The 13,142-nt window shown below is 42.5% G+C and overlaps 1 protein-coding gene across 1 annotated transcript in view; it reads left to right on the plus strand.

Moving 5' to 3' along the window:
- ABCB1 (ATP binding cassette subfamily B member 1) overlaps window positions 1-13,142 on the plus strand; it is a 562,371-nt gene that overhangs the window by 536,629 nt on the left and 12,600 nt on the right. Inside the window, exon 26 of the mRNA XM_078663595.1 lies at window positions 5,873-6,079. Coding sequence (XP_078519721.1) covers window positions 5,873-6,079 — 207 coding nt within the window. The remainder of the gene's footprint in view (window positions 1-5,872; window positions 6,080-13,142) is intronic.

Raw genomic sequence — 13,142 nt, forward strand, 5'->3', positions numbered from 1 at the left:
TCTGCCCCAACAAGCATTAATATGCTCTCAACTTAATTCGGCGCCATACGAGTCCCTGAAGGCTGGCGTTGGCAACGGTCCCCGCTGTAGTGCTCCAGCATTAGCAAACAGAGAGCACATACCAGAAGAACCTGGGAGCGGTAAGGCCCTTGACGAAGGAGGAGTGATCACTGCATTACCGGCTGGGCAGTTCCAATCTCCGATCTTGTTGACCTGGAGCCCGCCGAATCAAGACGACACGTCCCAGCGTTCACCCCCAACACGTGGAAGGGAGGTCACCCCCCCAGCGTTTGTAGACCATCTTACACTGATAAATGAGACCCTAATTTCTATGACTGGAGCAGCAATTATGCATGCCGATAAGCATGATGCCCAGATTAACATCCTACAAACAGTGGCAAATTTAATTTCAGGGGTCGATGCTAAATTGGATCACTTGAACTTCCTGATTCGCAGAGCCCAGGAGAGTACATATCTTATGTCCGAGCCTTGCAGTTGCAGTCCAGTTCTAAAAAACCTGGAAAAACTTCCGCACATTATGACTTCTCTAATTGAAGATCCTAAAATAGAAGCTAGCAGGAACAAGGATTCAAACATCAAGGCACTAGCGTCTGATCCTTACATAAAAGATTGCTTAAAAAACTCTCTATTAAACGGCACAGTAACACATAATGAAAATCAATCTGCTAGGGTCGAGCCCATACCAACGAACAACGGAAACATCAGAGATGCCGTTCCAACTACATCTCAAAATTCCGAATGGCAGCAGATTTCCACATCGTCCGGTTCAGATCCTCTAAAGAAATTATCAAGGAAAAATAAGAAAAAAAAAAAAAACTGAACAAGTCGATTAAAAATAAATCCATTCGGGAATGGATGCAGCCAATCGCCAATCGCAAGGTCATATAGAGCCACCGGAAACGACAGAGCTAGAAGCATTCCCCTTAATAACAGATTGCACGCTCACGAAGCACGATGTCCTCCACTTATCTAACCCAATAACAAACCAAGGGCTGGCTGTCCCTCTGGTGGCGCCCCGACCAGCCCCATTAGTATCAACCACAAACCCTGCAAACGACCCACAAAATACAAACGCTGTGGAAGCTACCCAACCTCGCAGCACCGAACACGAAGCGCGATCAAATCATTCCTTAGCCGCCATTTCATCAACGTCAACGCAGGTTGCGCCTCAAGTGTCACGGGCAGTCTTAGATACAAAGGGCATTAAAAACACTTGGATTAACAATGGGCTTACCAGCGTTCCATTCACGATGGCTCTGATCGAGCTACCGGGGAAATAAGGCACACAGATGCCTCCTTAGCTGGCCTCTCACAGCCAACAGAAGTTGGTGCTCAGGCTGCGGACTCCGTTGTTGATTTAAATCATCCCCAATCGCAGGACCGGGAAATACGGCTATACCCAGAATATGCCTCGCAGGGGAGGTGGGACATTCTTAATCGTAGCAACCTTCTGTTCCTTTGTGCGAACATTCCAGGGTTGGAGGGAATAAAAACTTCAGACATCGAAACCATCTCTTTCCTACCGCCAGACGAGGACGAGTTAAACGAAACCACGGAGGTAACTTTCACGAGCTCGGCCATGGCAGAGGCCTTAAAAAGCCAGCACAAGCTACTGGAAAGCTGGGTTATAAGGATAAAACCCAAGATATCACAAAAATATCCTCTGATCTTAAAAACACACTCTGCATAAATCTCGATGGGAAATATGGCCCAACCAGCTGAAGAGTTCCCACGCCTGTATGCGCTCTACAAGGACGCCCCAGAATTAGTGCCTACACTCCAGGGGCACAAAGGTGGCACAATCTCTGGTCACCCTATCAGAACACCAATTAAGATAACTAGGGACTTAATCCAGGGGACACGTAAATGCGCAACACTGGGTCCCGCGAATAAAGACTGGTCCTGGCTCTCGCTTGCTTTAAACTCCAGGACCTAATGGTTCGCGCCTTAACGCCTGGGGCCACCTTCCGCGACGCATGAAAAACACAGACTTAAAACCCGCTGAGAAGGCATGGCCCTCGGTGAGACTGAAAGTCATGTCTTGGAATGTTGCCGGCCTTAGGCGGTTGCTTCTCAACCAAAACGCGCTGTCATTTATGGAGGAAGCAGATATATTCTGTATACAAGAGTCTTGGCAAATCCATCCGCTCTCCCTGAGAGGTTACGCTGAGTACGGAAAACCAGCAAAAAAGATTAACATCTTCGGTAGACCCTCAGGAGGGATATGCGTCTATATTAAACACGCACTAAATTTGGAATTTGCAGAAATCTCTAATCTACCGGATTTGCTCCAGGCAGGCATTTTGAAAGGCTGTCGCTTGGCAAACAGTAACCTTTCAATATTGTTAATTAATCTTTACCACAATCCGCATGGGCCTTCATCAAACCCGGGCTTGTTGGTACATCACATAGAGTGTTTACTGTTCCAATTCGCGGCTCCTGAATGTATAATTCTTGGCGATTTTAACACTCATAACTTAGGGGTTCTGACCAAACGCAGCCATCAGGTAGGGGCCACTGACGCCCTAAATGATCTATTAAAATCCTATAACCTGGCGACGGCCCACTCAGTTCTCTTAAAGAACAGACCGGGACAGACGGTCGGCCCCACATTTAACAACCAAACCACGGTCGATTATATAATATTAAGTGGCAAACTCCAATCTTTGATGTCAAGCTTTTTAGTTCAGCCGCGTAGCAATAGCGATCACGCTGCCTTAACTGTCACCTTGAATCTCACCGCGGACCAACGCCACAAGCTTGAATACATCGAAGCGGCTCATGGTGAAGAACTGACTAAGCTGCCCAGAAGGATCAAATGGGAACAAACCACCATAACCAGATTCACTAGCTGGGCGAATCAGTGGTCAGGCTGGCCATCGAGTGTACAGAAAAATGGCGCAATAGAAAGCTGGAATGCCACATCAGAGACCCTGGCGGTGCTTCTTCGTGGGAATCAGAATAGTGTGTCGCACTGGTGTCCTCCCCCTAAATACGGATATAATATAGAAATCAAAAAAAGTGCCAAAGCACTAAACAAGAAACGTAAACGGTTCCACAACAGCAGGACTGAACAAAATAAGAAGGAATTACAAGAAGCCAAAAAAAGTCACGCAAAAAAGGTGTGGGCCGCAAAGCGAGCCCATTGCGATTCACAATGGCTAATTATATTTGAGTTGCTGAGGCTGGGAAAATCACAGGAGTTTTGGAACCACATATGTAACATGGGACGAGGCCCAAATCATAGAGAAAATGCCCTCGAAGCCTCCATCTGGGTCGCCCATGTTAAGGCATTATACACCAATGATGGTTCAGGACACATGCAAAATGTAACACCTATTCCGGAAGACTACCTTGATTCTACTATCGAGATGATGGTCCCACCGGAAAAATCGTTGGTTTCTAAAATCTTAAAAAATATTAGACAAAATGCCGGTCCGGGCCTCAATGGGCTTCCTGGGCATTTATTCAAGGCAAATATCGACTTTTGGACCAAAAACCTGACCCATCTGTACTCCGAATGTTGGCTCCGGGGGGAAGTTCCAGATTCGTGGAGAGGCTCGCTTTTACAGCCTATCCACAAAAAAGGCCCAAAATCGGAACCTGCCAATTACCGCATGATTGCCTTGTTGGATATTGAGGGTAAAGCTTACGCTAGCGCCATCTTGAGGGACCTCGCAGACTGGTCAAGTGCAGCTGGCATCCTTCCATTCTGCCAAACCGGATTCAGACCTGGGTCAGCCACAGTAGATAACATCATCGCTCTCTCCTATCTGGCGCATCGCGCACGGACAGGCAAAAGCCTCCCACTCTTCGCCTGCTTTATTGACTACTCGGCGGCATTTGATGGGGTCGACCGCGCAATCCTGTGGCATAAGCTGGTTCAATGGAACATCAATCCGGGGCTGCTAAGAGTGATACAGTCCCTGTATCAAAAAACTTGGGTGCGTATCAAACTCTCAAGGGACCATGCTTCTGCTAAGATCTACACAGACAGAGGCCTAAAGCAAGGGTACGTGCTAGCCCCATTACTATTCAACTTATACACGGCGGACATGGAGAGGGCCTTGACTGGCGCAGCCCTGGCCACTCCAAAGATCGGCGGAACCAAAATAAACTTTATGCAATATGCTGATGACCTGGTCCTTTTGGATCATACGAGAATGGGGCTGCAAAAGGCGTTGACGGCACTTGCCGCATACAACGACAAAAATAGGCTTGTAGCTAATCGATCTAAATCAAAGGTAATTATATTCGGGCATCATCCAAGGAAAAAATCTTTGAAATGGAGGCTAGGCAATCTTTTGCTGGAAAGCACACAGCGCTACATTTACCTGGGCATATGCTTTCAGGAGTCGGGGCTCCCAAGTGCCCATCTAAAGTCTATCAAGACCAAAGGTAAATCTATCACCTATGCCATCTGTAAGCTGCAAGCCTCCCTTCACAGCCCGTCTACTACGGCCATTAACAGAGTGCTTAAAGCCAAGCTCATGCACTGGAAAAAATTCATTGCAGGGCATACAAGAAACTTTTCCACCTCCCAAGCTGCACCAGAAACACCCTCGTTCGCTTGGAGTTCTCACTCAACCGGCAAAATCTGGAAGAGTTGGCCGCCTTAAGCAAATATTATTTTTTAACGACGGCGGCACAAGAGAACACTCTGAAGGCAGTCCTGAAATGTATTTTCAGAGAGCCAGGGAATCCTTGGTCGGCTTCCCTTGAAGTGGCTAAGGCCCATCTTAACCTTGCCAAGGACTCCTGGAATCCTGAATATGTTACATACCCCACAATCAAAAATGCAATTAAAAAACAAGTGCGCGCGCGGTCACGGGAACTGGATCTGGAGTCCCTGTGGCGAAGAAAAGACCTGCATGAGACCCTGTGTTTCCCGCACATCCTGAACTCCCCCAAACAGCATCTCACGCAGGCAGTGGGAAGTGCAGCCCTTCACAAGATCCTGGCCTACAGACTACACCCATTGCCCCTTAAAGAACTTTACCCATGTGGCAAGGCGAGCCCAGGTGCACAGGTATGCAGGCTCTGCAGCTATAAACGGGAGTCATTGGCACATCTTCTTTTCTGTTGCCCTGCTTTGCGGTTGCCCCGCAGTCTTTATCTTAGGCCATTACTTATACATTCTGGGTCAAGCTCTGCAAATGATGGGATTTTTCACCTTTACACCCTGTCCAGAGTTATGCATATGGCTGCCTTTGTGAAGTTTATCTTTAAAGCACGGCCAATGCTGATGACTGCTACTGGCCAGATCACAGAGCCTTCAGCCGGCCCATGAACCTTTTTCCGGCTTCTTTGCATTTTTGGATTAACTATACAACTTGACTTTTGAAATTTCCTTGATTTTAATTTTTGTAACGTGATGACTTTTGTATTTCTGGTTTTATGTAATGGTTTTTAGTAACCAACAATAAATATTCATTCATTCATTCATTCATTCCATTAACTTCTCCCTCACACACATGGATCAGCATAAAAGTTGGTTTACAGAAACTTACCAAAATGCACTAGTTATATGCCACATTGCATGTTGACTGTTCAAACAGTGCCATACTTATTTGCATACAGAGTCAGAGTTGGTGCCTAGAAGTACAAAACCGTATGTAGCTGTTTCAGTTATCTACAATTGTGTGATATGTTTGTATACAAAGTTTAGGACAAGATATTTGTCAGATGATAATCTGGCAACACTGTTTTGGTACAACATATATATGGTTAATCTAAGCACATGCTCATTATTGTATGATGTGATATGTACCCCCTTACTTAAATTAGCCTGCCTTGTCTTACAGGGAACAGTGTAGGTTTGAATTAAAATCTAACTTGTGTTGCTTTTTAGCTGCTGGATGGCCAGGATGTGAAGAATTTGAACATTCAGTGGCTCAGGGCCCAGATGGGCATTGTCTCCCAGGAACCTATATTGTTTGATTGTAGTATTTCCGAGAATATTGCATATGGAGACAACAGTAGAGAGGTATCTTTTGAAGAGATACAGGAAGCAGCTAAGGAGGCCAATATACATACCTTCATCGAATCTCTTCCAAATGTAAGTGCATTTTCAATTTTAAAATGTCTCCTTCATCAAGATAAAACATAGGAATGTGTCTAATGGATAGCAAACCATTAACCTGGTTTCAGAAATAGGGGGAAGGGGGGGAATAATGTTTATTTCCTATGCTCATGGTGTGACTGACCAGGTTTTATATCCAGACATGTGAGAGGGAAGTGGTAAATGCATGTGCCACAGATTGTGGTTATCTTTGAAATGAGTACAAAACAAAGGTGAAGGTTTTACAGTTTGTTGTGTAACCGTTTCTCTCAGTCTTGTGAGAACTGCCTCTTTTGGTGTGTAGAAACAACATCGGAAACAGAAATATCATTTGCCAAAATATTGTATCAAGAATATCAAGGACAAAATGGTTGGGAAGGTAAGATTCTATAGGTAAGAAAAGTATTACTATAAATACCTCGACATATATGTACTTTGACGATGGATATATCTTGAAAGTACGTACATGTGGAGCTAAGAGTAGTAAATCTGTACACGCCTGTGAGTACTAGATCAGGATTGCAATCCGAGGAGTTCCTGCAAGACTTCTCCCTGCCGATGCTAGCCGCACGACCCAATGGGTTGCCTGTTGAGGTATTCAAGGGCATGTCAGGCAAGATAGCGGCACCAATGCTGGCGACGTTCCGAGCAGCAAAGGAGGCCTGTTGTTTGCCCGACGATCAATGTATAGCCAAAATTGTGATGATACATAAAGCAGGCAAGCCCCCAGAGGAGTGCAACTCCTATAGACAAATCTCTCTCCTAAATGTGGAAGCAAATGTATTGGCCATTATATCGGTCCTTCCCTCCATTATTCCTGTTGAGCAATCCGCTTTTATGCCAAGAAGGAGCACTCAGCTCAATCTCTCATGTTTATATTGGGTTCTACATATGACGGGTTCACTGCAAACACCACAGTCAGCATTAATGGCGTGAGATGCCACAATGGCATTTGATAGTATAGAATGGCCCTCTGTTTGCTACCCTGGCCAGACTGGGATTTGGCCCACAATTCTGTGAATGGGTTTGGCTAGAGTGAGGGTTAATGGAGTGCTGTCAAGGATCTTCCCCCTACTGAGAGTCACAAGGCAGGGATTCCCATTATCCCCCCTACTATTTGCCCAAGCGCTGGAGCTGCTGGCATGCTGGATCGGACTTGATCCACTGATATGAGGTATTCTGTCACTGGGTGGCTGGGAAGAACGATATCCTTGTACGCTGATAACATAGTGTTATATGTCTCCAGGCCATGCAGCTCCATAGCAAGAATTCTCCATGTCTTTGAGCTCTTTGGCAGTTATTAGTGCTTCAGAATAAACTGGGCCAAATCAGTGGTGTTTCCCCTATCGGGGTCCCCGCCTCTCCCCTAGGCTTCCAATTGAATGCACTGCCCAAATCGAATTTGGAATCACTGACAGAATATCGACAGACAAAATATCGACCCACAGAAAAATAGACGCTGGATTATCGAAGGCAAGAATATCGACATCCTATCTACAATATGGTAAGTAAAAAAACATTGAGAAAAAAAATATCGATGTTAAAAATATCGTAATTGAAAATACCGTTTTTTTTTTTTTATTAAAAAAAGTGTAAAATAAAGTAAATAATACTTATAAACCAAATAAACATAGTTAAAAATATTTAATAATGTTTAAAATTAATAAATAATACATATAACATATTAAATCATTAATTAAACATATACATAACATATATAATATATACTTAATAACAAGTTTTAATAATTATTTTATTAAGTCATAAATTATTAGAAAATATGATAATTTACAAATACACCTAAACATAAAACAATAACATAAATAAAAAGTAAATAATGATATTTAATACATTGAAAAAATTAAATATACTTTCAAAAATTATTATAAAAATATTAAATAGCGAAATAAATAAAAGTACTATTCAAAGTCCCAAAAAACTACAGTAATGATAACATTGGGTGCTACAGTAGGGAAAGCATTGGATAGCGTAGGGGTAAAAATTGCTATTCCAACTCCAGAGGGGGCAACAGTAAAGAAAGCGTTGGATAGCGCAGGGGTAAAAATTACTATTCCAACTCCAGAAGGTGTAACAGTAGGGAAAGCATTAGATAGCTTAGGGGTAAAAAATTACTATTCCAACTCCAGAGGGTGTAACAGTAGGGAAAGCATTGGATAGCGGGAGGGGTAAAAATTACTATTACAACTCCAAAGAGTGCTACAGTAGGGAAAGCGTTGGATAGCGTAGAGGTAAAAAATTACTATTTAAACTCAAGAGGGGGCACCAGTAGGGAAAGCGTTGGATGGCGCGGAGGTAAAAATTACTATTCCAACTCCAGAGGGTGTAACAGTAGGGAAAGCGTTGGATAGCGTAGGGGTAAAAATTACTATTCCAACTCCAGAGGGTGGAACAGTAGGGAAAGTGTTGGATAGCGTCGGGGTAAAAATTACTATTCCAACTCCAGAGGGTGTAACAGTAGGGAAAGCATTGGATAGCGTAGGGGTAAAACTTACTATTCCAACTCCAAAGAGTGCTACAGTAGGGAAAGCGTTGGATAGCGTAGAGGTAAAAATTACTATTCCCAACTCCCTAGGGGACAACAGTAGGGAAAGCGTTGGATAGTGTAGGGGTAAAAATTACTATTCCAACTCCATAGGGTGCAACAGTAGGGAAAGCGTTGGATATATCGTAGGGGTAAAAATTACTATTCCAACTCCAGAGGGTGCTACAGTAGGGAAAACGTTGGATAGCGTACGGGTAAAAATTACTATTCCAACTCCAGGGAGTGAAACAGTAAGAAAAACGTTGGATAGCGTAGAATATAAATATAACATACTTATTAATAATTTTTGTATTTAAAATAATAAATAATTAAATTTTTTAATAAATCTACATAATTTACAAACAATTAATAGTTATTTAAAGCAATTACAATTGAATAAGTAATTAACAATAAATTAATAATAAATACTAATAAATATTAATTAATAAATATTAGTCACCAAATAATAAATATTAAACAATAAAATATTTTTAATACAAAAAAATATGAATTATTTAAAATTAATTCACAATTAAAAATGATTAAACAATAAAATTTGTTTACATACCAAATAAAACTTTTTATGAAACATTGATTACCAATTAATTAAAAATAATTTCCAAATAATACAAATGAATTACCAATGAAAAATATGAATTGCCAATTAACAAAATTATTTACCAATTAAAAATTAATTACCAATTAAAAAATGAATTAACAATTAAAAACATTAATTACCTATTACAAAATTAATTACCAATTAAAATAATGTATTGCCAATTAATAATTAATTATAAATAAAATAATGAGCCATACCAATAAATAAATATAAATGATTAATTAATTACAATTAAATTAGTTCCCATCCAATTCCCCTATAAACCCACAACCCGCTACAGAAATAAAAACAAAAATTAATTAAAATTAATTTATAATTCCTAAAAATTTATATTTATAAATATGTTAGTATTTAGTATATTTAAATTACTTCCCACCCTATTCCCCTATAAACCCACAACCCGCTCCGGTACTAAAACATAAAATTTTCCTAAAAATAACATTATTAATATATGAAAATAGTACACATATAATTGAAAACAATTAAAATACTTAACAAAAACATATTACACATGCATAATAAAATACATAACAATAATACAAATATCGATATTAGTAACATCGAGATTAGTTACATCGATATATATGCTATCGATATTACTAACTTCGATATTACTTACATCGATATTAAAAAATATTACTTACCTTAGGGTCGATATACTGTCCAACGATATTCTTGACCTCGATATTCTATACCTTCAATATTTCCAACTCGATATTTTTGTAGATCGATAAATAAAACTCGATATTTAGACTGTGCACCTCGAATTTGAGGGATTTAAGTACCTCGTACTATGGGTGACTCAGGATCAGCGACTTTTCCTGCAGCGAAACCTCACCCCACAACTTGACTGACTCCGCACAGATGTGGCACACTGACGCCCACCCTTCCGATATCTATACTGATTAGTGCTGCATTATATATCATGATGACCCTATCGCCCTTCCCGTATGCTATTCGAAATACACCCTATCCTGGTCCTCCAACCTTTTTTGAACAAATTGATCAAAAACTAAGGATTCTATCATGGTAGGGGGGCAAGCCACGTATTGCGCGGGGGAAGCTACAATGGGGGGCTTATGACGGAGGCCTGGCAATTCCAAACATTAAAAAGTACTACTGGGCCTCCCAACTCATAGTATTCAATGATTGTGTTTTTTTCGTACTGGGGAGAACCGGCCTATAGGGTCGATAGGGTGGCGATGCAATGCAAGTAACTACAAAACTTCCCTCCATGAGCGTCAGTGGAGGGCGGGGTAACCACTGCACATCCTGCCATTTGTAAAATGCTGGATTGAGGCCGACCGCTATTTGTGATGGCAGACTACGCTGACCACCATGACCCCGTGTGACAAAGCAACAGGCTGAGTGAGGTATCTGGCCTACCAGGGTTTTCTCGGTGGGCAAAGATAGGAATAGAGCACCTTGGGGATGTTTGGAGGGGGGAGCATTGCTGAACTTTTAAATACTTACCCAATAATACGATTTGTCACCCACCCAGAGACTTCAATAATACCAACTCAGATATGTCCTCAGAGTTCATATTTAGGAAGGGGCAGGCCTGACAGATGACTCCCCCTTAGAGGCCCACCTACTTGCAGATCTGATTCCACACAGGGGCGTATCAGTGATTTAACAGACGTTAATGAATAATTCCTCTGACACCCTGGGCCACTTGAGAAGAGCCTGGATGGATGAAACAGAAAATATTGAAGGCAAAGATTGGGTGGAGGCCCTACAAGGGCGCTGAGACCTGGCCATCCGAGCGTGATTTTGTCTGATACAGCTAAAAATACTATACCGGTCTTATTACTCACGCGCACTTCTATGTGAGCTAGGCGCTGCCACGTCATCATTATGCGCAAGAGGAGGCACACCAGAGGCCTCCTTTTATCATATCTTGTAGGAATGCACTGCAATTCAGTCTTACTGGCGAGGAGTGACAAATGTGATGTCTGATGTCCTGACGGCAAGAGTGCTGCTGGATGCTAAGTGGTTGCTATTAATTATACAGGGAGAGGAAGACTGACGTAAACATAACAGACTTTGGCTGTCATTGAAAGCAGGTTTGGCGAGGCAGTAGGGGGCCCTCTCCCCCTGTCAGTGTCAGAATGGAAGGCTGACCTAGACTGGTGCCAGCAGGCAGAGGAAATTATATGCCAAAGTAGAGGTTGCCCCAAAAAGTGGGAGAGGAATCGAGGCCCCTTGCAGAACTACCAGAGTGTGTCTCTGGAAATGTGAATGTACTGGGCACAGATAAACCTGGCACGGGTTATGCGGGGAGATGGTGTACAAGCTGTTACTGTAATAAGCACCAATGCATAATTATTTTTGTACCCACAAGATGGGATGGAGCCTCCCCGTTGTGTATCACTCAAACTGTGCTGTACCTGTATACCCGCAAAGTACTTTCAGTATATGTACTGCATGATGAGGTGATTTAAAAACAAAACGATTGTTAAAATAAAAAGAACAGTAAATCTATACTTACCTATTTGCACTTACCTTCTTGATATTTTGGCCATCAATTGTTTTGACATAATATTATGTCCACCGACTATTTCTGTTTCCGATTCCCTCTTTTCTTTCATAAACATCTTCTAGCTAATTCCGTTGCTGACTCGAGCACACAAAAAATGTTTAAGGCCTCTCTAGCAGTAGGAAACCACTTTACACATTCTGCAAATTTAATGTGCTACCATGTACAAGACTAAACATTTTATTTATTTTGAGCTATTTGCCAAAATGCTTTACTCTGTATAGTGGTTCTTGTGGGCATTGTAAAATACTCAATAATATGTATGCACAATGGCAAAGTAAAACTGAAAAAGGATGCAGAAGTATAAACTTTATATGGAACACAATAAGGAGACCAAATAATGTTTTACAAAAAAATAATGTCTGTATTGAAAACATGCAGACTGCACTCGGTGTCCCATGTGAAAAAGAACCAAGATAACAAGGGTGACAAATTTTAACATACCCCCACCTCCATTTCAACATACAGACCAACCCATACACCACCCTCTGAGGCACCCTCATTTACAGACCCCCTGGACCCCGAGCACCCTTCTCCGATTCCATCACCAACCTCATCACGCCAAATGCCATCACCTCCACCGACTAGACCTAAACTTCACCTCGACAACCGCCCGGACCCAAACTCCACCGCCCTCCTGGACAACCTCCACATCATAGGACTCAAGCAGATCATACCAGAACCTACAGCACTCAGCAGGACACACCCTCAATCCCATCTTCACAGCAGGGAATTCCACCACCTTCAGCCACATCTACGAACTACATGGACGAACCACTGCTGTGTTCACTTCACCTTCAAAGCCAACATCTCCCGTAGATGTTCACACCAGCTTCAGTGCAGGAATTGGAACAAGATCTCCAACGAACAGATCGGTGCCGCGCTCTGTAGCTCCGCTCCCACTGCCTCAGACGATGACCCCACCACCGCCACCCGCACTCTACACAACTGGATCACCGACTGCGCCAACACCATTGCTCCCCTGAAGAAAGCCTCCAACCCTCGCACCAAGAAGCCCAGCTGGTTCTCCACCAAACTCCGAGACTCCAGACGCACCTGCAGATGACTCGAAAGCTTTGGAGGAACTCCAAAACCTCAACAGACCTCGACAACTTCAAAACAGCCACCACTGCCCATTACAAACTTATCCGACACTCGCAGAATCCCCACCCACGCATACAACAGCAAGGAAGTCTTCGGCATCATCAAAGAGTTTGCCCAACCCAACAGCGAGTCTACAGACTTCTACAGGTTTCTTATTATACTCAGTCCAGGATGCAGGGTAAGCATGCTTTCACACTGATTTCATTTCAGTGTAACATGGTCTATTTTTTTGTAATGTGAGCATAAAACTAAAATG

Source organism: Lissotriton helveticus, chromosome 10 (genome assembly GCF_964261635.1).
Source record: "Lissotriton helveticus chromosome 10, aLisHel1.1, whole genome shotgun sequence".
Classification (NCBI taxonomy): Eukaryota; Metazoa; Chordata; class Amphibia; order Caudata; family Salamandridae; genus Lissotriton; species Lissotriton helveticus.